This window comes from Poecilia reticulata, chromosome 6, assembly GCF_904066995.2.
Source record: "Poecilia reticulata chromosome 6, P_reticulata-male-v2, whole genome shotgun sequence".
NCBI classification, from domain to species: Eukaryota; Metazoa; Chordata; class Actinopteri; order Cyprinodontiformes; family Poeciliidae; genus Poecilia; species Poecilia reticulata.
This window is the reverse complement of record NC_088835.1, coordinates 1,154,013-1,178,653: the sequence shown is the minus strand read 5'-3', so window position 1 is coordinate 1,178,653 and position 24,641 is coordinate 1,154,013. Positions and strand designations below refer to the sequence as shown.

At 39.7% G+C, this 24,641-nt stretch overlaps 2 protein-coding genes and 1 long non-coding RNA gene across 5 annotated transcripts in view; 1 reads left to right on the top strand and 2 right to left on the bottom strand.

The window, feature by feature from the left end:
• Positions 1–1,151: 1,151 nt before the first annotated feature.
• Positions 1,152–17,057, bottom strand: wnt2 (wingless-type MMTV integration site family member 2). 3 transcript variants are annotated; one of them, XM_081607604.1, is made up of 5 exons: positions 16,211–17,057; positions 13,654–13,874; positions 9,391–9,668; positions 8,955–9,219; positions 1,152–1,538 (listed from the first exon to the last, which is right to left on the bottom strand). In XM_081607604.1, the coding sequence occupies exons 1-5, from the start codon at positions 16,291–16,293 to the stop codon at positions 1,333–1,335; spliced, it is 1,053 nt and encodes a 350-aa protein (XP_081463730.1). In that variant the 5' UTR covers positions 16,294–17,057; the 3' UTR covers positions 1,152–1,332. The 3 variants fall into 3 exon arrangements, with proteins under 3 accessions (XP_081463730.1, XP_081463732.1, XP_081463731.1); XM_081607606.1 differs by lacking the exon at positions 16,211–17,057 and adding an exon at positions 14,840–15,211; XM_081607605.1 differs by lacking the exon at positions 16,211–17,057 and adding an exon at positions 14,358–14,765.
• Positions 17,058–18,114: 1,057 nt separating this feature from the next.
• asz1 (ankyrin repeat, SAM and basic leucine zipper domain containing 1) overlaps positions 18,115–24,641 on the bottom strand; it is a 43,571-nt gene continuing 37,044 nt past the window's right edge. The window contains exons 11-13 of the mRNA XM_008410652.2: positions 23,102–23,207; positions 21,832–21,945; positions 18,115–18,490 (exon numbers count right to left, since the gene is read on the bottom strand). Of these exons, the coding sequence (XP_008408874.1) occupies positions 18,347–18,490; positions 21,832–21,945; positions 23,102–23,207 (364 nt within the window). The 3' untranslated portion in view covers positions 18,115–18,346. The remainder of the gene's footprint in view (positions 18,491–21,831; positions 21,946–23,101; positions 23,208–24,641) is intronic.
• On the top strand, positions 18,473–21,825 carry LOC145551883 (uncharacterized). The gene is made up of 3 exons (XR_014087745.1): positions 18,473–18,764; positions 20,731–20,853; positions 20,976–21,825. It is a non-coding gene; the product is annotated as an uncharacterized LOC145551883 (long non-coding RNA).

Sequence of the window (24,641 nt, the reverse complement as noted above, 5' to 3'; positions counted from 1 at the left end):
ATACCAAGAGGCCCAAGTCTTCATTTTACTGGGATTTAAAAAACAAACAAAAAAGTTAGTCAAATACTAACTGATCTACAAGAGTTAGTCACTTTTAGGATTCCCAGACAGAAACTGATCTACATTTCCACCTACAGACCACCTTCCTTCTACAGAGCTCCTCACCAGTATTCAGTATGTTTAGATTTGATCACTTTCCAACAGTAAACTTTAATGTCAATTTAATCACAAAGTTGTGCATAATTCTAAAATAAGCAGAAAAAAACCTGAAACGCACTTTAACCTTCGGTCCCTCTGACTTAATGCTGCTTGGAAAAACGTTTTTCTGCGACTCCAGCTGTAAGTCCTATGCAAGGAGAGTAAAGTAGGACTGTGGTAGCTGTGGAGGATCTGCAGAAATGCACAGCTCATGTGGGGAATGTGTTGACAGGATATCTGTTGTAAGTACGCTTTAGAAATCTGACTTTTATGGAAAAATTATGAGAAAAAAACAATTGTTGGAGGGGGGAAAAAAGCCCAAGTTTCCCTTTGCAGGGGAACGTAGAGCTGAGGGGAAGATGTGGACAGCTGGAAACTGGAGGAAAACGTCTGGAGGGATAAAACCGGCATTTAGCTGTCCAACAGGCAGCAGAACAGATGAATGAAATAAAACAGGATCTGAAGAGACTGAGCTGTAACTGAAGGCAGCTGCTTCCACCAAGTTACTCACTCACAAACGGATAACACTTTCAAACTACATCTAAAAAAAATTTAAATTGCGTAAAATGCCATATTTCTTGCCATTCATCTCTGAAAGTGAAACAGTCATTTTAAAGAGATTCACTACACATGAGAATAAAGATATTTAAAACTTCTTTTTGCAGTTTTAATGATTATGGCTATAGGTAAAGAACAGATGTTTTAAACATTCTAATTTTCTGAGACACTTTAGGGGTTTTCATCATCTGTTAGCCATAACTGTCAAAATGACAAGAAACAAAGACGTGGAATAAACCGCTCTATGTGACGATTTTATATAATATGTGAGTTTCACTTTCTGAGATGACCGGCAAGAATCTTTTGCACTTTTATGCAATATTCAAATCTGACCAGTCACACAAACTCCCAATAAAACACACCGACAATTGTGGTTGTGAAGAAGCTGAACGTGAAAAAGTTGAAATACTTTAGTGCTTTAGTTTCATCAGTCCGTTCTGATGGTCTTCGGGTCGAGGAATGAGACGTTTCTTAGAGCCAGCATAGCAGGAGCAGCAGACAGTGACTGAAGTCGACCTAGAAATATATTAAGAGCTCCGGTTAGCATAAACACGTCCCTCCTGACGGCAGCAGCCATCATGTCTGGGACTTGCAGGTGAACTCGTCCACCAGCTGCTGACAGTCTCTGCAGCGAACAGCGCAGCACCAGTGGAACTTGCACTCGCACTTGGTGGTGCGGCTGACCCTCGCCGTGTCGTAGCCTCGGCCGCAGCACATCACCTCGCAGCCGTCCGAGCCGCGGGACGCCCGGCTGCAGAGCCGGCCCGCCGTGCCCATCGACCCTGAGGAGAAGGCGGGACAGAATCCCGACATGTTAGGTTGGAAACCGATGCAATGGATATCTGCTTGTTTTAGAAACATGAAACATAATCAGTTACAAGGATGGAACAATCTGAGTCACCATTTCAACTTCATTCAATTAAGATTTCTGAACTTTCTTTCATTTTTCCAGATTCTCTAGTGATTTTTCTGTTTTGGGATATAAATCCCTGACCGGAAACAGAATAAACTCCTGAATGTAGTTTAGGAATGTAGAAAAAGAAAAATTAAATGGAGATTAGTAAATAGATTTAGTAAAGATGACATACATGAGACTGATTTACTTTTATATATTTAACAGGTGGATTAAAGATTAAATAGCTTTTCTTTGACTGAACATTCACATTGTTCAGTCAGTATCTTTCAGGAACATTTTCCACAATCACAGGTTATATTTCAACTCAATATGCAACATTTGGTTACTTATGCAAATGTTAAAAGCCCAGAGATTCTACAAGAAGTGATGAACTTTAAGAAACAAAACAAAAAGCCACAAACATGGATAATTTGAATCACTTTTCAGGACATCAGAATCCAGTGGGGGCGGAGCCTAATGCTTCAGTCAGGACAGTGTGTGTGTGCGTGTGCGTGCGCACGCTTGTGTGTGTGTGTGTGTGTGTGTGTGTGGTGGCTGGGGTGTATGGGGGGATCAGATGGAAAACAGTGAGACATCGAAGTCCAGACGAAGTAAAGATGAGAGATTGATGACAGGAGCAATCAGGCTGCTCTCACCAACATCATCAGCTGTTCATTTCATAGGAGACATCCACCAGACACACTTCTCTCCTGACACACACACGCATACACGCGCACACACACTCACTCTATGACAAGTGTAGTTCCTCTTTGTTTTGAAGTGTGACTGAAACATCAGTCGGCACAGTCTTCATTCATGATGAAAACACAAAAGTCCGTTTGGTTTATTCTGTCTGGTTCATTTTTCATTTCATTTCATATTTCACATTCTGCCGACTTCCAGTCTGGAATAACGAGAGAAAACAAGACAAACAGACTTGAATCTGCTGAAGCTCCAGACGCTCCGGATAAATAAAGACTCAACCAGGAGTTTGTTTTCCATCACTAAAATGATGTGTTGCAGAAAAGTTGGAAATGTTATCGCCAAAGGAAAACATCTGTAGACGAATGACTTTGAATATTCCAGTCATATTTTGATGTAAGTATGCAGCTGAAACCAGACAGATGTGTTCAGAGACTTCGTTAAGAAGTAATATTTTTATTATTTTTCCTACTGTGTGACAAAGTCGTTTTGAATAACGAGGTAAAAAAATATCCAATCGTAATCTATATTTTAAAAACACAATGGCATATTGAATTGCATTTAATTTTCATTTGGTTTCGTTAATATTAAACTTATATAAACCTCTGTATTTCTATGAGCTTCCTCAATGTTTCATCCTGACATGTTTTGGTGTTTCTCTTGCGAGAAACTCAACAATCTTTTGGTGAAAACTAATCAAAGTTCGATAAGGCAGGAATCTATAATCAATAACCGAGACTGAAAACTGTTTTATATTATTTCCTCGTAATCAGGTGGTGACCTCACTAAATGCTTTTGTTGGTTATTAGCAGTTATTTACAACCAAACCTATTGTTGGACAACACCACAAACCAAAAAAACAGATTCATTTTCTTCACAACAATCCTTTTGGAATAAACACCAAATTATGAACGTTAAGCAATCGAGTAATTTCCAGTGATTTTAAACTTTTTTTCTTTTGTTTTATCAGTGGTCACTCCAGTCTGGTCACCTGCATCTGGAGGGTTTTGTGCTGCAGAACCAGAGTTCTGGTCTGAATCCAGAGTGTTGGTGAACAGGAGTGTGTTCAGGCTGACTCCTATATAAATAAGAAAAGAAATTCCAAAGTGGTTTAAAACACAAACTTCAAACAGTGTTGTGGAATTTGCTGGTGTTTACGTTCTGCTTTGGGTTGGTGTGTTGACGGTCTCTGTGCCCGTTCGTTCCCTGGGCAGGTATTATGTCTGGACATGACCAGACGCCCCGCCCTGCTCTGGCAGCGGCCCCCTCCGCCCCTCCGCCCCCCCGTTATCCGTGGTATGCCGCGCCGCTTGGGGTGACATCACGGCCAGCGTCTACCTCAGGGACTTTGCTCTCCCTGCGTCTGCTTATTGAATTAAGATGAGGGGGCGCCGAGAGATGAGTTTAGCACCTGAGCCTCGCTGGAGCCGAGGGAAATTGATTTCACACTCTGAGGGGCCGTCTCACCGTCTCTCTGGGCCGCGGTTTGTTCCCCAAAGTGTCTGAGAAAATGACTGAATGAACACCAGTTTGCGTTTCTTTGAGAGAGCATTCAAAGCGTGAAGGAAGAATTATTCAAACTGTGTTTTAAACTTGATTACAGTTCATGCTTACAGTACATTGTGTTTATGTTGGCATAATTCTGCATGCATGTCCACGGACCATGAAGCATCCATGTCTGTTGTAAAAAATAAAAAATGGTCAATGAGATCCCAGGATTCTCCTGGGTTCCTGAACCAAGCTACCCCTAAACATCTGTGATGAATATTTGTTTCTGAACTGAGAATGGGCTGGTGTGGGATTTCTAACTTCACTTTTGCAACAAAAGAAGAAGAAATAATAACCGTCCTGCTGTGACATTTGTTGTTATTTTGATACAGAGACTTAAAAATATAAATGCAGACAATGAAAGACCCACTAAGTTTGGTACTCTTCTCAGTTCTTATCACAATGAATGTTTCATATTTTTGCTCTTCAAAGTGCAACTGTAACTAAAGCATAAACCCTCCCCTGGGAAATTCTATCAAATTCCATCAAAGTAGGCAGAGCCAAAAGGGATGAACGGGGTGTGGTCAGGATTACCAACTCACCCACTTTATCCAGGGGTGAAAGTAGTTTTAAATTCCTGGGGGTACTATGACAAAGAAAATAGTTTCATATTATATTATATTAATATATATATATATATATATATATATATATATATATATATATATATATATATATATATATATGTGTGTGTGTGTGTGCTCTTCTGTGCTGATTAATTTTTTGCGAAGCAATAAAAGCTGGTATCTCTTGAATTGCTACAAAATAAAGCTGTATTTCCCTCCCTCTGAACATCATGGCATGGAGTGCATCCCAGTTTTCCATGTCTGGCATATAACCATTCATTTTAGCTTTTAAACTTGTTATATTGTTCCTGTGTCCAGACAGGGATAATCAGTAGCCCAACATCATGACCCGTTTGTTCTGAAGATCCCCCAGCTTCCACTTCTCTTCCTAACATGGCGCCTCCTCACCCTGACTCTCATACTGACAGGAGGAACCACAGAGCTCTGTTAGGTCAAAAGCACATCTTCTGAAGTTGGGATATTTTTCCTCCAACAGGTTCCAGAGGAATCACCTCAAACCAGATTTTGGACTAGATTTTATTTCAATGTCATTTGTGAATGTTAGAGCCTCATTTTTAACAGTGGAGCTGTAAAAGTTGAAAAAGGTTATTATTTTGGAGAAAGTCTCATCAACATCACTAATTCCACTAAATAAGAGGCAAAAAACAAAATTGTTTGATAAAGGGACAAGCCTCTCAGACTCTGAGCCCGACAGCACCAAACAATTTTTTTTTAGTAGACAATTTAATTTCACATAATTATCGCGATAGAAGCCATTTGTTTGTTAAATACTTAATGAAAAATAAACCACTAATAAACCACTCGCACCCTTTTACACTCTCTCTCTCTCTCTCTCTGTCATTTAAGCACACCCGTTGCCATGGCAACCTCCTGCGCTCCACAAGCCGACCAGAGATTACGTTAAAATATAACATTCAGTCCGTTACGATATTAGGTTTGCAGGCTTGATATTTATTTTGCGATCATTAATAAACCTCTCATGAACACAGAGGTGGTTGATTATGTTGTGTCTACCACTAGGTGGTGTAAGAGAATAGGATGGACTGAGGGAGAGAAGAAGAAGAAGAGATAAGATAGAGGAAAGGAATACCTGTGATGTAACTGTACTGTTGAGCGAGTTCTGAATAAACGCTGTTAAGAGTTCTTTGTCTACTTCAGCTTCTACCTCGTCCTGGCTTCCAAACATAACAGATTAGTTAATTTTAAACTCCTGCTCTCCTCGTTATTTTGGTAACGAGGAGACGAGGATATATATATATATATATATATATATATATATATATATATATATATATATATATATATATATATCCTCGTCTCCTCCTCGATGGATGGATGGATGGATGGATGGATGGATGGATGGATGGATGGATGGATGGATGGATGGATGGATGGATGGATGGATGGATGGATGGATGGATGGATGGATGGATGGATGGATGGATGGATGGATGGATGGATGGATGGATGTGACAAAGTTGTACCAATAGGGAAATTCAACTGCTTATGCAGCTTCAACCAAAGCAGGCCAGCACTGTTTTGGGTCTGCAATATTTAGGTCAAATATGGCAAAACTAAACAAATTTATAACATTTCATACACCGAAGCATAAACATAGATCCCTAAATAACCTAACTGGAGATTGGGGTGGAGTTGTCTGATTACCTGCTGCAACTTTATTTTAATAACACATTAATATAAAGTGCAACTGCTGAGGCTAAAAACAGCCATTTTGATCCCTCAGACAAAAAATAAATAACAGCGAGCGCACAAGAACAAGTGTAAATAATCTAAGTAGAGCAGAATTACTATCTTTTTATAGTTAAGACTTGGTTGAATTATTTGCAGACAACATTCCTGCAGCATTACCCTGGCACAGAAAACAGGACCAAACAGCATGAATCAGCACTACAGAGATTACATCCTAAAACTCTGGTAAAAACAGTGAAACGTTATATTGGTGGAATGCATTATCAATCTTTTATAGTGTCTGGGAGAAAGGAAAATGCTTGTCTTGCAAAGATGAGAGTTTTAAAAAATGAAATTAGCTTATATCCCACAAGGTTGCCTGTTACAGTTAAATAAGTGAAGTTGTAGAAGATTTTAAACTGGTAATAAGAAATGATTCGATCACACAAGGTTCAAAGAAAGAAAACATAAAGGTGTCGCCTCCTGGACAGACGTCTAGTGCGGTTCTCCATGTACCCTGGTAAACAAATGTGTGAGCTTTTATTGTTTTATTGATCTGTACAGCACTTTGAACTGCTTTTAGTATGAAGAGTGCTTTATAAGCAAAATTGATTGATAATAATTACTAATGTCCTTATTTTAATGAGGCAACCGATATTGTTGAATATCTCCCACAGTCTGCAAAAAGTACAAAAATAAGATGTCATAATATCCTTATGAAAAAATTCAATATTTTTTTTGCCACTTATAATGACAACAAAATATATTTGAATATTGAGAAAAAGTTAAATATTGGGAACTCGTGGTGTCACATTCTAATCAGGTAATTAACTCAAAACACCTGCAGCCTCTGGTCAGTCTGGGTCAGTGGGACACAGTCATGAGAAAGACATGAGGATGACAAAAGGTTGTTGCTAAGCAACCCGGTTGTTGACAGAGCGCTGTATCTGAGAGCATTCATGACAGGTCAAAAGTTTTACTTTAGTGTCAGGAAGGATTTTTTTATGTATAGAAGAAAGAGCAAAAATCTAAACTGGTAAACAAAAGAATGTGTACTGATGCATTTTAAAGTTTTGCTTGGGGTTGACTATCATGGCACTAAGCTAATTAAACTTCATCCATGTTTTCTGTGTGACGTAAACTACTCCAATAAGCTGATCTTAACCTCCCTTGCCAACCAAAACCAGTGTGTTTGTGTTTCATGTCGAGGTGATTTATAATGGTGTGTGGTATTCTAGAGTTTCAGCCCACAGAAGTGTGTAATGGCTCTTAAACTGGAAGACACCTAATTGTCACGGATCATCGGCTGCTCAACGAGCAGCCACTCCTTGTGGAAGACACACACTCACACACTCACAGCTCTGTGATCTGCCAGCTTTCTAACCCGGGTTTTAAACACAAATGTTTTCATTCTCACACTGTCTCTTGTCTCAGCCATGAAAAGGCCCACATCAAAGTAACCGAGTCTTTCCTAACAACAGCAGTGTTTTTGGTTACTGTACAATCAGTCACTTATCTGGAGAAGAGAAAGACTGGAAGAACAAGGCAGGAACTGATTGTGAAAGACTTGAGGGCAAAAGAAATTGAGGGTATTTCCATTTTGGGTTTTCAACGATTGATTCTGTGTGGTCATCCGCTGACATTATCTAAGTCCTGCCCTCTAAGAACAGAGAGTCATATTTTTTTTCTGTTGGAAAGTTTGCTCTATGACCCTCTTGAGCTAATTCACTTGAAATTGAGTCATTTAAGAGATAACAAGTTGGCCTGCTTGGTTTCCAACACAGACTTTTAGCAGGGTGTGTGGCTGTCGGACGCCTCAGTCTTATGTTTGGCTGAAATTTCAGTGTAAATAATCCTATTTGCCCCAAACTGAACATTGTGGGTATTAATTCATCCCCCAAAAGGTATTTATGCAAATATCTGGTGGCAAAATTGCCTCACAGGATGTAAACCTCAAGCTGTGTTTTAGCCGAGGATTTTGAAATTCGATGCACACGTCTATTGAATAGAAAAGTCTCAGAGTTATGATCAAATTCTTGCTGGAAGTCGGCCACTATACATACAAACTGAGTAAACTTTTTCTACAGCTTTCCTCAGATTTCAGAATGAGTCAGAATAGTGTTGAGTCATTGAAGATCAAAAGTCATCAAAAGCTTTCTGCTGCATTAAAGCATGTGGCAGTGGCCAAGCAGTAAAATCTGATTTCTCAAAGTAAAAAGATTAATGCGTAAGAATTTTCTCACACCAGGTCAAAGTTGTACCAGATTTTCTAGGTATCGTCACAGACAAGCATTAAACATATTTATATAATCATTTGCTGACATCATTTAGGTCCTGCCCACTTAGACCAGGAAGTTGTATGTTTTTTCATCCTCAAGGGTGATGTGGAATTCTACTCTGACTGAGTACAAAATAAACTCATCACTGCTTGCAGCTTGAATTACTTTTAAGACTGTTGATGATGACTGTCCTCATTGGATGTGTGTGAACCAAATAGTATTCAGCAGCAACTTGGAAAAACTGCTTTTTATAGAAGTGTTTAAACCAGCGATGACGAGGTAATGAGTGCATGTGATTACCATCACTCACACATGCTTATTTTTTGTTAAAAGTTAATGAAACAGGTCATTGGTGGAAGTTCTCAAATGCAAAAAGGAAGAACAGGACTCCAGAGGACTCTGTTTTTTTAATAGAGGTGGATATATTTATGCATTCCCTTTTGGCTGGGTTTTATTTAGGAGCATGAACATGACCTGACTGACAGATTAAGCCCTTACCTGACTGAGGGTCCCGTATACAGTAGTCTGGTGAATCTTCCAGGTAGACCAGATCATTTTTGCTGGGCCGTTTGAAGTGTGTGTGCGCGGCTGTAAAGCCAGTTCCATACTGATTGACTGCGACCTGCACAGCTCCGTTGTATCTCCTCCTCAGATGGTCACCAGTGCGACGGAAGTCGGCCATAGCCTGCCAGCAGGTACGGACGCTGCACGAGCCACTGACGCCATGGCATTTACACTGTAGAGTCATGAAGCGCTTCACTGCCTGTGAGGGGACAACAGGAAGGGGAGTTTGTTCACAGATGTCTATAGAAGAGCTTTTAGTATTCCCTTTTCTAGACAGTTTTCAAAATAATGGGGAAGAAGGAAAAAAACACATCATCCGATGGCTTTTATAGCTGAGCTGAGTCATTTCTATGTGTGCCCTCATCCATACCTTCCTGCCAGCTCTGTTGTTGTGCAGGTTCATGAGCGCTCGGGCATCCCTCTCTTTCCTTTCCTTGGCATCCACAAAGATTTGGCTGAAGTGAATGGCGTGCTCCACATGATCGCTGCAGCCTCCCCAGTCGAAGGAGCCCTTGGAGTCCCGCGATGAGCCCTTCTTGGTGGGGTCACAGGAGCAATTGTCCAGGTCGCCCTGGCTGCAAGCTCGGGCCAAAGTATACACCACTCCTGCAGAGGAGATGGCGTACACAAAGGCAACTTCTCGGCTGCCTAGGAGTAGACAATTATGATGGGGCAAAGTCTGTTACTTTGCACCAACATGTATCTGTGTAGAAGTATATTCTTCAGGGAACAGCTCAGATTTGAAGATTGACAGCATGTCTTTACATTTTCTGATGGGTCCAGGTTACTGTTTTTATTGTTTTGGTTCACAACATAAAATAGTCTTTTTCTGGAAGTTAGTAACCAATCTTGCCAACTTCCTGTTATTTTCTACATGTCCCAAAACAAATCTGCTGATTTCAGAATCATACCATGACAATCAGAACTGTCCCTTAACTGTTTGGCCACTGATGAAACCTCGCTGTTTGTTGTTTTCTGCCAGAAGCTTTCATGCCAGGTTACAGAGCATGAAACAGAAAAAGAAAATGCTTCATCTCTTTCCAAGATGGATAAACAGCTTAGGTTTATGAGCAATGCCCTCATGTGGAACCCTCATCTCCTCCACATGCACAGTAACCAAAGAGAGATGTGGGCAAGATCTGAGGAGAGCTCCATTTCTTCATTTAATTTCTGCTACAAAACAACCATGTCTGGTAAAGTCAGCTGAAGATATAAAGAGCTAAAATGAATTTATTAATGGACTGTTGAGCGAATATCAGAAGCAAATATCTCACCTGCAGGGGGCAAGAGTTGTTTTGATATGAAAAATCCTCACTTTTGGTTCAGCTCTTCTTTGCCCAGTGGTTAGCTTGAAATTTATGTCTGTTTCATCAAAGAGGCTCAGAGAACCGTCCACTTTAAATAAGAGATTTCTGATAATTTCTCGGCAGGACTGCGCATAAAAACATATTTCCCCTAGTACCTGCTTTTTTGTCAGATAGTACCCCAATTCCTGGCTGTGAAATTGCATATTTAGTGAAGTATTTTCAAAGTTTATGGGAAGGAAGTGTCAAAATGCTTAAATCTCTCATATAATTGCATTTTATATAACTTTCTGAAAATGGTTGATTTTGGTTATCACTCTACTTTGGCTAGTTCAGTCAAAATATGAAATATAACAAATTATGACCCCTAATCAAACCACAGTAAATCTGACCAACAGCAAGTTGGAAGTTATCACATACTGAAGTGATAAACACATTTTCCCTTAAGGTACAACATGATTAGAGTAAAGAAAATTACCTTAATTTCTCAAGTGTCCAAATGAATATGAATGTTTGCAGTGCATGAACTGATAAAACACGTCAAGACTGAGGTGATAAAAACTCCCTCACATTGCCCAGGACCAAATCTCATCAGTAACTCAACAATTTATGTCTGGATGGTTATTTAAAACTATAATAATAAAGGAGAATCCTTTACTCAGTAAGTAGCTAAACCCAAATTCAAACTTTTGAGAAACTGCAAAACTTTTTCAAAAAAAATTTTTTTTAACATAATTGTCACTATGTTGTGACAAAAAAAATATGAGATGAACAATCTGTGGAGAAAAAACAGAGCTTCTCTGCCTTCTCCCAGTGCTAACCAGAAACAACCAATCAGAGCCACGAGGAGGGTCCTAGTGGTGTCAATCATGCCCGTGTATGCATTTCTTAGAGGAAATAGCAGCGTGGCGGTGAAGAAGCTTGATCTTTTCACAGATTATCTGACTCATATTAAACTGTCACAACCTGGTGACAGTTAACAAAAATGTAGAAAATAAATAAAGCTATATATTTTTTAATTAAAGATACATTACTTCAGCTTTAAGTCAAGGCCAAAAACCTACCTGGTTAGAGTCGCCTTTGATTCATAATAACTGGAACAGTGATCAATGTATTTCATCTATATTTTCTTTCATTTGACGAAATTTCAGTGTCATGATCGGTTACTGTTATGTAAAGAACTTTGAACTTCCTTGTGAATGAAATATACCATACCAATAAACTTGACTTGAAACTACATCACTGACATTTCCAGAAGGCATATTCAGCAAATCTGAAACTGCATATAGAAAGAAAAATATGTTTAAAACAAGCTCAAGTGTTACCCAGGAACGGTAACTAATATAAACAGAGGTGGGTTTGTGTTTGTGTGTGTGTGTGTGTGTGTGTGTGTGTGTGTGTGTGTGTGTGTGTGTGTGTGCGTGCTCGTGCATGTGTGTGTGTAGCAGCTTAGTTAGGTGTGTCTAATGGAGTGAATGAGGAGAACGGTGAGAGAACACGTTGCTGAGGGAAATCTCCTGTGTAATTGTTTGAAATTAGCCTTCTGACATTGACAATAAGGAGCTTCTGAAGGGGCCTCTGTGTGCCACGATAATGCTGTGTGACACGGTCGGGGCCCGGGTGGGAGGTCCAAATACCACACGGCTCTTAGAGGCCCCCCGTCATGAAACAGACTAAGTTGAAGGATCCACCTCACAGGTTAAATCTCAGGGCATGGGAGAAGAACATCAGGCCGTCAGGTTCTGATGATCCTTCCTTCTGCGCCAGAAGAGGGAAAATAAGATCCGGACCAGCTCCAACATGCCCCCCGCTGAAAACAACACCACAAGACTAGTGGCTGAGATGTGCAGTCACATGTTTCACTTGACAAGATGCTTCTGTAACATCCGTTACAGGGAGTGACAGGCGGGCTCACTGCTTGGTAATCACTTTAGTTCCTAATGTCGCTTCATAAGTCTTATTGTTCAGCTTCCCCTCTCGCTGACGGCGAGAACCAACCTTTTGAGGTCCACTCTCGTCTTTTAAAGCTGCCAATAAATCATGTGCAGTCGCCAACAAATCGTTGGAGAAGATAAACACCGCTGATGACCAGCCGTGACTCTTCAAAAAGGCTGGGATTATGTTCGCCTGCCATCCCTCAGCCCAATGGACTGAGAGGAGATTAATTACTGACCATAGTTGAATTAATCTAAGGATGTCAGTGGGAACATTTGAGGTGTTGCAGGTTTTGCAATCATATTATTATTATTGGACTCATTTCAAATGAATATTGGTTACATTTAATAAAAATGAAAAATAAAAACATGTCCTCATTTCCAGTGAGCACCTTCAGCCTGGAGGGGCAGTATTATGTGTTTTCCAGACACATATCACCATTTTATAGCACAATCAAGCAACTATGTTACCTTCATTTGTTTAAAAAGGCGATACAGATCATAACTTGAAAGAAATTTTACCTTGTAATGTAACATCATGGAATTGGGCCTCTGTCTCTTTAAAAACTCCTGTTCTTTCTGAAACTCCACCCTCAAGAAGTCATCAACGTTTTTACCAGCTTTGCTCTGAGAAGTAGCTCCTATAATGAGGTCAGCAGATGCTCAGTTCTACCAGGTGTTTGCTAATTGCTGCTGGCTAGTCTGAAGGAGTGCTCTGTGAGGCAGAAAGTTGGAAACCTGGAAACTGTATCTCTGAGAAGGAGCAGCACCTCTAAGCCGGGGCTAGGTCCACCTAGACGTTTTGAACAGCTGAATGGTTGCCATGGCAGATTACAGGATTTCTCAAACATGCATGAAAGAATCAAGGCAACACTTCAGGTATGTTTTTGATACAGAAACATACCTGGAGAATAACATTATAACATAATGTAAGGAGAAAAAAGAAGTTAATTTCATGTAATACTGCCCCCTTATAGAGTGTAATTTACGATCAAATCAGGAGCTGATGAATGTCTGCTCCCTCTGCTCAACAGTTTCATCACATCTGGGAACTGCAGAACAAATTTACCACAGTAAGGACTGGAGCAGCGCAAAACGCAGCTCAGAGAAACCGCTCGTCTGCACTGATGTGATAAATGTATGTTTGTAAAGTGAGGAGAGGTACGGAATGCGATCCGACTGACTGCCGCAGAAAGAAAACAGCACGTCTAAACATATTTCATTTCAGCAGCCGTAAATTTAGCCGAGTTCTTGAAAGAATGACCGTTTGTTTGAAATTGTTTTCACATTTACTTTAAGGACCTTCATAAGTCATGAGATGAGCATCTATCCAGGCTAACCTATCGGTGTTTGGGGTAACCGTAGGGTAAGTCTCTCGTTCCAGTTTCTACTCACCGCGTAGCAGCAGACGGCCAAACAAGTTGTGGTCCCTGGCCGTTGTGTTGCAGTTCCAGCGGTGGTTGCGGAACTGGTGCTGACACTCAGAGATCCACTCCTTCATCCCGGCCCCGATGGCCTGCATTACCTTGGGGTGCTGGCGGCAGAGTTGGCGCTGTTTGTTCACCAGGCCGGGGATGTTGTCGCACATCACCTGGGAGCCCAGGGTGCCCATGTACCTGCATGGTGAGGAGGGGGGAACAGTGGCATGTCAGACATTTAAACACAAGGCACTCAGCTTTGTAGAGGCAAACATTTAAGCCATGCTTTCATTTATAAATGCACAATTTAAATGACAGGGGACACTAAATGCTTTCTTAAAAAAACATCCATTATGATGATGTATTACTCTATGTGGTTTAGTCGAACAATTTACTTCGACTTTAAACTACATCAGACTGTCATAAAATTACAAATAGCCCAATATAGGAATTAATTGGAAACTCAAGATGATTCTTTAGGAAACAGTTTGTCAAATCTAAGCATGATAAAACTAAAACTGATTTATGTTGCAGGGATTGCAAACAAACTGGTGGCCATTTACATATTTTCCACGATTGTCCAACTTTAGATCACTTTATAATGCCAAAATAAACATCAAGCCTGAAAACATGTAACTGTTACCGAATGTCCTTAACAGGACATAAAACACAAAGTTTTACCTCTTTGTGTGTTTTATGGTGTTGAATCCTCATATATATAGTGGAGCTGTTTGTTGGTTGCTATGGCAACGAGTCTGTGTGTAGCTAGCCGACACGGTGAGTGAGGGCGGGGGAAAGAATACAAGTGGTTTTGAGATGTTCTTTAACGGTTTTTCTGCCTTATTTTCCCTTTGCTGTGGCGCACTGTAATAAATTAAGAATACATCCCCAGGTTCCATTTAGTTAACTGAATCGTTCTACGGCGGCCGTACGGCTACGGGTGGCAAGGAAAAGAATCGTCCTTTTGCCTTCCACCGCATTCGCGACATTTCTGGACGTAAACAGTCACATGAAACGTGTCTAAATGAACACGTACAACTGATGAATGCTGTACTTGTACGTAGAAGTTTTACCACTGTTCCTAAAACTGCAGGGGAATTTTCACTTTGGAGTGTGTTCACACTGCGGTCTGTTAGCTGTGCAGTTGGTGCAATTTAACTTACTTTAGCAGCTCAGCTCTGACGTTAGTCTGCTGCCTGTCTGCAGCTCCCGTAGCTTCGCTGGTAAATCTTTAAGCTCGTAGCTGAGCTCGGGTTCGTGTTTACGTGTGTAGCACCAAAAAACGAAATGAGGATCCGATGCTGATGAATGATGCTTTGATCTCCGTCACGTCGTTCCAGGTCAAATTTATATTTCTCCTGCTTACTTTACAAAACGCCTTCCGGATATTCCTAGTCTTTGAATGTCGGGTCATCGAGCCAAAGTTGTGAAAACTTATATCTTCTAATGGTGAGACGCACAATGACTAGCTAACACGTTAGGCGGTTCCAATTTACGCATGTGCACAGCAGCTCGGAGTCTATCAACGTCAGCTCAGGTCCTGCGAGTGGTTGGTTTTTTTATACAGATTTTAGTTAAACCAACTTAAAACAAGAAGTGAGCATCAATGGAAAATTACAAATATTTTGAAAGGGTGCTGAAAAATTTACTTCCGTGCGGAAACCCTGAAAATCTTACTTTCTCCAAGGAGAAATGTGAACCATATCGTCACCTTCCTAAAATAATGGCCTAACTCATTTTCTGCTCGTCATTTTGGTATAAAAAATAAAATAAAAATACCACCTTTCTTTTGGAAAGGAAGGTGACGATGTTCAAGTTTTACTTGCATTCTACCTACAATGTTCTATCTTGAGTTGATGCCTTTGTGCAGATTGGGATAAAAAAAAAGTTCAAATACTCCAAAATCTGTTTAATGGTGGCGATGAAAGTGATAGTGCAGTCTTTGCTGAAGGCACTACTTCAAACACTTTTTAATGGAAAGGTTTTTCCTCTTTTCATTTTTAAGTTTGTTAAATGGAAAACAAAATTATTGCCAAGTTTCATTTGAAAGTGAACTTGTGTAACTGACCACTTCGGTTGAACTATTTTCCATCTTCATTTGTTATATTTATTTTTATTCATTCCTTATTTTTTCAATATTGTTCTTACTACAGTTTTAATCTAATTGCAAATTGAAGGGAGAAGAATTTCTTGAATAAACATTGTAAGAAAAGAATTAGATCAAGCTACATTCTTTAAATTTTAAGTCTTAAAGAAAAGCACTCGGCTGTCTTAATATTTAAAAGCATAAAAGCGGAAATTTGGACACAGTCACCTTACAAATATTAAACTTTATCAAGTGACTGGAAAGCCTGAAAACTTATCTTGTACAAATATTCAATGTAGAAAACACTCTGGAAAAGCATACATGTGTCCCAAATGTTTTCATTAAGAGAAAACCTTCATTAGAAGTTAGAATAGATTACTATGGGGGAAATTTTGCGTTGTTAAACAGTAATAAAATAAAACGGACACTAATACAACGCGACACTCACCACCAGGACGCGTCGACCTTGGCCGTCAGCCAGCAGGTTGCTGCCGATAGAAAGAAACATATTCCACTTGGCAAAAAGTTCATATTAAGCAGAATTTGGTTCTTTATGGATATGCACGGAGCATTTCCATAGATGGAAGAAACATTTGAAAATAGATGTATATAATTATAAAAAAATAAAAAAATGTCGGTGGGTCAACAAATCAAGTCTGAAGTAAAGAGAAGTGAGAGCAAAGGCGATCTGCGCGTAAAAGCCATGGGATCTGCGGGAGGAAGGCTCCGCAGAGCGTCTTATAGCCCCGCAGAGATCCTCACGCAGGGGACAGACGGGTGATGAGCTATCAGGTTCAAATACTTTACACAAGGGGTGGGTGGGCAGGCTGCCGCTTCAGGAATGAAGGGAAGAAATGAGATGTCTCGGCGTATCTGTTCGGGCTGGTTTGACACCAGACAGCTTTTGGCTCGGGTCCAGACGCGGAACTCCGGGTTCCCTGCAACCAGCTGATGCGCCTCCCTCAGTCCAACTGCACCGGAGCGGGATTTGATCCTGCGCGCTCAGAGAAAACCGAGGGGGGAAAAAAAATCTGTCGCGATCCTTGAGAAATGTGAATAAATCTTAACGGACAGAAACAAGACGGAGATTTAATAAGCCAGCAGAAAATGACTGGTCGCTTCGTCTTAAAGCACCATAATGTGATACTTTGGTGAAGATGACGCACATGTGTCAAATCTCCATTCCCAAAGAATGACGCACACTTAATTTCCAGTCATTTACAACCTCATCCTTCGCTAACTCAGAACTGACGGGTTTTGTTGTATTTTATTTTATTTTTTAAATCAAACACTCCGATTCTCCCACAGCAACACCTAAAGGTGATGTGTCTATCTCAATTGGATTATTTATGGGCGTCTTTTTGAAGTCTCCAGAGGAAATCTGTAGCCGGTGTCACTCGGTATTTCCTCCGACTTTGATCAGGCCCCAGTGTATGTGGAGATCTCGGGACCCACACCAGACCAGATTAATGGGGAAATTGGATTTTGCACATGATCCCCGTGGAAGAGAAGCAGGGGGGTGAGGGGGCTGAGAGGGCTGAGGGGGGGGGGGACCCGACAAGTCATAGCAGTGAGTTCTATGACTGAAAGCAATATTTCTGAAAGGAAAAAAATCTATATTTAATAGAAATATTTCTATTAATATATAGAATACAAAAAGGAAGAACTGCAACACATCTCTGATTGGTACATCAGTTGACTTTGAAATTCAAAATTTCAACTGGTTACTGAGAAATTTGACCCATCAAAACCCACATCAAACAAAAAGATTTTCAGATAACCAGTCAGAGATCAAAATGACCAGCAGATGAACTACTGAAAACACAAAATTGTTTTCTTCTATTTAATAAAAGCCTCTAGACTACAAACTCTCCATTTTCTATCTATAAACAAATGAATCTACAAGATTGACTATATAGAGTTTAATGAGAATTAGTTGAAAGTTAAAACTTTTTACACCTAGAATCTTTAATATTTACTTTGTTTCTTCTCCAAGTCAAAAAGGAAAACAAAAATCAGCCTTTGCCAAGAAAAGCCTGATCCAGGCACCTCCACTGAAAACCTCCATTACAAACCAGGAATGTCTTTTTTAACTTCTGCTGGGACGTCTTACTGCTAAATAGCTAACATGTCTACATTTGTTCCTCTTTTTTTCTTTTAAGGTATTTTTCTGGCTCTAATGGTTTTTATTTGATCGGTCATAAAGCGGATTGAGAGGGGCCCGGACTCAAACTGCTGACGGCCGCGTTGAGGACTTTAACTCTGGCGCCATCCTGGCACTCTTGATGTTTTGTTGTTTGATTCAAACAAAAAGAGGCTGAGCTTCTTACAAATGTGGGGGGAAAAAGAAAGTCAAAATGTCCCAATTTTTTATTTGGCAACAGAGGAAAAATCTCTTGGTTAACCTTCAGCCTAACTCAAAACACTTTTAAGAGAAAAATCTAACTAATTGCAAAAAGAAAACAGAAGGAAGACAAGTTAAACTTCCCAAGCATGCCTAAATTGTAACCCTATTTTATATAGCTTACAATAATCAAATAAAACATTAGAATGAATCCGTTCACTGCTGTCTGTGTTCTTGTATTTATGCAGCCCTTGAAGGTTTGCAGAGGAACAGGAAGAGAGCGGCTCCCAGGATGCTCACACCAACTCCAGTCACAGCCCAGGTCCAGGCTCTCTGCTGGGAATCCGGCTCAGGAAGCCGACAGCAATCCTTAGCTGCGTCAATCTGAAAAATAGAAAAGCGAACTGATGTCAATAAACACACAAAGTGCTTTAACATAACCAGAAAAAAGCTAAATGCAGCAGGTCCTGTGCTGCAGAATGATGTCTGATGTCAGGCAGGAAGCAGAGGGCATTTTTAATCCAGTTGGGATTATGACACAGTTTCAGGATTGACTGGGTGGGAAATATCTGCTTGTGTACCAGGATGAGAACACCGCCATCTTAGTGGATGAGGACATGTCTGGGCCCACTGCACCACTACAGCGTGATTCGCAAAGGTGAGTCACCTAAACTTCCTGTGCCAAATCCCCCAGGAGTCACCAGGCAAGTGGAGCTGCGGATGTTGGTCAGTCAAGTCATGAAGGTGAAATCTGACGGTGTGAAAATGGAACCGCGCTCAGTCAAGGGTGGCTTCTGGTAAACATGACTTGGGAGTTTGCAGTTTGGCAGTGAATCTAGATTTCTTGGGTTTGCTGGAATTTGTGCTTTTTAAACCAACCTCAGGTCATTGGAAAAAATGACACCTTTTCCTTTAATTCCAATGTTTTATGGATCACAACATAATGAAAATGATCTAGTCTTAAACAGGCTCTAAAATGTTGTTCATCTAACCTCAAGAGTATGAAAACAGTAACAGATAACGCACGTGTCATAAACGGAAGCCAAAAAAAAAGCTACAAAAATGAGAAAAGAAAAAAAAATCAAGAATACCTGGACTGTTTCCAGATGACTTAAGGAGGAAAGCGTTAATCCCTTGATTACTGTTCAGTATACTACTTATGTAAAACCAGCAGCTTTGTATCACACATTTCAGCAACAAGGCAGTTCAAAGTGCTTTACACGATAAAAACAACACAATAGTCAATTATGAAACAAGCAACATGCATTACATTTCGTCAAATGCCATTAACAAAATCATCAAGCATAATCACCATCAAATATACTGTACATATATACAGGTGGGATTTTAGTGTTGATTTAAGGAAATCAGTGTTTCAGCAGTTTTTGTGGACGTTTTCTGGTCTCGAGTATAGAACCATACGTTACCAATTACAAGCTGATAAGACAGAAGAATGAAGCTTAGAGAATCACTTGTTGTGGCCCATTAATTTGTGAAGGGTTGGGGAGACGATATAAAAACAATCTGAAGTCCATAATTATACAACAAAGAAGATTATTTTTTACAAGTAAGAACCTTTTAAGACAGTTGCAAATGTTTCCATCAAGATCAGCGACTGGAAGAGATTCTAGAAAAAAAACCTTCTTCTCTCATAAGATTAATGTACCATGACAACCATGAGACATCTGGAACAGCTTCCTCTGGATAGATGAGACTACAGCAGAGGTGACAGGCCAAAATGCACAGCAGCCTATCAGCACAAACACTTAATACAATTGTCAAGCGTAGTGGTGATTTGGCTTTCTTTTGCAGACGAGGACCTGGAAACTTCGCATAGGTAATTATTCAAGAGACCGACGTAAGACTCCTTTGATAGCATTTTCTGATAGGGTCCTCAGTTTAGAAGCTGACATTACAATCTATGTATATTAAATATACTTACCACTGTTTTTTAAAGATTAGACTTCCTTTAATGGTTTCTTAGAACTTAAGTTTATGAAATCATGGTAAACAGAAAGTAAACCCTTGTAATCTTTAAAAACTACTACTTTTAAAGTTAATTTCAAGTACATTTTGTCAAAATTGGACTGGATCATTACAAACTAATAAAATACAAAACAATATATGACCTATGACCTGTTTAAATGTTTATTTGTTGTGAAAAAAAGTAAACTGTTGCATGGAGACAGAAGGTTTAAAGTTTAAAGGTTTATAGCAAACGTAGGTGATGTTAATGAAAAGATCTTTGTCCAGATCCTGTTTCAAACCATGGCAGTGTTCCTGTTGAGTTTTCAAAATATTTACATGTCATATTTAACATTATAAACACATCCTTTTCTGGGGGAAAGTTGTCAAAGACAAAACATTAAATAATAAACAGCAAATTAAAAACTGCAATATAAAGCTGTTTTAAGAGACGGCAAAGTAGCTTTAACATCAACTCCCATCATTCCTCGAGTCGACACGGAACAGCGCATTAACACCGTATCTCGGAGATATCTGTATGTTTCAAATGTGGCAGATAAAAAGCGTAATTGGAGAGCAATTTATTTATTACATGGGGTCTCCAGATATTATTTATTTTGTGTGAATAGGACTAAAATGATGAGTATTTTTACCCCCAGGAGTGTTTTCCTTTGGCCTGATGACAGTGGTCCCAAAAAGAAGGAGCTACGATGACTGGATGGGAAAAGGTCTGAAGTTCTGTTGGCTAAAATCCGACCCAGCCAATGACCCCATCACCACAGGTATCAGGACACTAACTTATTAATCTACTCCAAAGGTTTACCAAGTTCTTTCACGTCACACTCTACCTTCGTTTGACAATTCTTTCTCACATCTTAAACTCCCTCACCCCTCAAATCTACAGCCTCTGGTCTGCTCCATCTACCCTCTCTGTCCCCCTCCTCATATCATCCCTCCACCTCGGTGTCTGTGTGCTGACAGGTCGATGTCATGCTGGCGCTGACTTATGGGCTGTGAGTATTCTGCCTTGTCAGGACCGACTCTTCTTGGAATACCAATGCAAACACATCCATATACATAGAGATTCAAGTATACACATGCAAGAGCTCCTGCACATACCTGCCACGGCTCCACAAAGTTCATATATTCCTGCATAGAACCCAGTGGTTTTGAATTGTCAAGAAAGAAAAACTCAGTAGCAGGCACTGCTGTATGAAATATATTTAAATTGACTTGCATATAGTGCTCAGCTGTGTGTATTATTTCTGTCAGCGTTTCTGCTTTTGCACGGATTATCGTCATCCTAGTTGTATTCCAGACAAAATCGTGGATAGTTATGTTGGTCAACACCGCTGCAGTGGGAGGAGCTACCTGCTCTGCATCCACCCTGTACTGGCCTTCACAGTGGAAATGCTCAAAAAAAAAAAAAAACTTAGAAGGACATTCTAGGAAATTGACTTGTAGCTCTTCCCACATTCCTGAATGACAACAATTGCTTATAAAAAGTAAATAAACAATAGTATCATTGATCCAGTTCTACATACTCAGGTGTCGGTGTACTTCAAGTTTATTTCATGGTCAACCCATGGTCACAAGGAAGAAGAACTAAACGTGAATGTAGTTTTGGACATGCAGGTTTTCCATCTCGTTTTTGTTTGGTAATTAATTCAGAATCTGATTATCATTTTTTATTATCTGTTCTCAAATTCAAAGCATTAGCTATACAATGTAAAAGTGTGTTCATGTACATGTATGCTGACCTGGCAAAGCAGATTGTGGAGGCAGCTGACTTCCTTCTGCAGGTCTTTAGTCTGGACAACCAGCTGGCTGCAGACAGTCTGGGCTTCTTTCTTCGGGTCCAGAGAGAGGACCAGCTGCTTGGACGACCAAAGAAACGTCAATCTGACCAACATGTTAAGATTGCAGCTTAGACAGACATTGACAGTGAGAAACATGAAACAAAATGATGTTGAACCGTCATGTCAAATATGATCTCAACGCTCTTTATTGTTTGGATCAAATTACTTCTCTCTGGCTGGAGTATTTGATTTAACAGTAATGTGGTGTAAAAACTGATACAGCATGAGAAAATGTATTTGAGGTTTTGTAAATAATTTGATTTATTATTCCGTTACCAAGTAGCAATGTCAAACTTTTGCATTTCTAATGACTGCTTGACACAGTATCAATAATGATAAATGAATTTGTGTCATATATGTTTGGTACAGTCACTTTCTGGTTTGGTACACACATAGCAAATAAATACAGCCTTGTTTTCTAACTATACACATAAAGAATGTCTATATAAAGAACTAAAGTGTACTATTGTACAGTACTACTTTCTGTCATTTAACTTTCAAAAGTGGTACAAAAACAAGTCAGAGTATAATGGACCAGCTGTCACTTAATGCTGCTTGGCACCATTTCTGTTTCTCACTTAGTTAAAGTGATGAGGGAGTAATAACTGTGGTTCAAAGCAAAGTTTTAGGTTGTAAAGACTAAATAAAACCAGTCAGTTGTATAGTTTCTATTGCTGGAACACGTTGATAAAAATGTAACTGTCAGAAGAACAGAACAAACAAACATGATGTTGTGATCCGTGTTTTTCTGTGTAGTTATTTTGAGGTTTTCTGTGTTTAGTTCTGTTCCTGTCCTGTCTTTCCTGTTGATTGCTTCCCAGGTGTGTCTAGTTTCCTGATTACCTTCCCTATGTATTTAAGTCCACCTGTTGTCCTTGTCCTTGTTGGGTCCTCGTCTATGGTACGTCTGTCTGTCTGTCGCTGCACGTCTTATTCCTCGGTGCTCCCTCAGTTACTTTTGGATTTATCATTAAACACCTTCTAAATGTCTGCCTGGGCCTACAAGCGTCTTCCTCACTGGCAACCACACCACCAACTCATGACACATGATACAGTTTTGTTTCTTTTGACTGAAACCTTCTGAATACTTCATGACGTGACTTTAAAACCAAGCTAGGAAATGAACTGGGATTTCGCTCCCAAATAGGAAACCAGTACAGGTAAGGGTTACCTGAGAGGCCTGACGGGGGAAACGGCTGATGACATCTTGAAGCATCTCTGTCAAGTAGCAGCACTGATGACGCACACTTAGGAGGAAGTTTTGCAGATCTTCACACCTGGAAAACATGAAAAACTTAGCAGGAATAATAAGCCTGTTGCAATAAGCAATTAATTGCATGGTAAATTAAAATAAGCTCACTAAGGTCTATTCTGATGATTGATATTTTATGAAGGGTAGTTTTCTTCACAGAGATTTCATAATCCATTTATGAAATCCATTTTTGGTTGAGGTGTTTTATTTTGGATAGTTAAAATGTCTCCCAGTTCCAGTTTGGAGTGATTTCTACAAAATGTAAGTTTATAAGTCTTTGAGAGGGTGAACTTGCTCTATTACGCCATTATAATTGTATTTGTTGGAAATGGTTTCAAAGTGACAATATTATCATTTATTGTAAAAATTTCTAGGCCAATTTATCATCCTTGTCTTGATGTTTCTAAGCAGAAAACATAATCTTAAAAAACCAAATTATTTAAAGATTGTATTGTTTACCAAGTTTTCATTTTATATTTATCAGTCTGCACTTCTTAGGAAAAACCAACATCATAGCTTAAGCACCCCAGAACTGAGAATAAAATATTACAGCCGATATTAAAATAAAAACAAATTGAAGCATTACAAGTCAATTTCTATACTAAAACTGTATTAAGTTGCATTTTATGTTTTTTTTTATTACTCCAGATATAGTACATGCAAATTGAAGATGAATTTAATAACTGATGCATCCCATATTGGATAATATAGGATGTCAAATAACGTCATCCTATACTGTGTAACTGGTTGGTACTAAATCTGCAGCTAATTAACAACTAAGAAAGAAAAGTTGCAGCTTCATTTTTATAAACAACCAGGATATAAAAGACACCACATGCTTACCAATTACCAATTCTTTAAAGATAGAGGTAAGAGGTTACCTTTTTTAACGTGAACTTTCCAAATGATGTCTACATTAAGAAATAAAGCATAGTCTGCAAAAGCTGCTCAGCTATGACAGCGCAGACAGATTGATAGTTTGGAGCAGCTCTGAACTCACATTGTCCAAGTCATTTTCTGGAGCTAATCTTCAATAAACTACAGAAATCCGAGCAGGTGGCCAAGCCTTTTCTACTCGATGTTCATCTATTTTGTCCTTCCTCCCTGAATAGACCCATGCTAAATGATTTGCTTTTTTATATTCATCAACCTTCTGCATGTCTCTTCCCATCGCCTAAAACTGTGGGATATAGATAGTTCTTATCTTAATGGTACATTTCCCTGGCTAAGGGCACAGAGCAGGCAGCCATCCCAGCCCTCCCAACACTCTGTCAGAGGGGCCAGTAAACAGTGTCAGCCAGCCTCTGCAGCACCCACACCTCCCTTTTTCCTGCTGTTAGTTTATCTAAGGACGCAGAGTGATGATGGGCCGAAGGGGACTTTTCCTCTAAACCAGCTTCAATCCTTAACTGGTGCTAGAGCTGGGGACCTCAAATCCAGGCCGGAGGGGTCAGTGTCC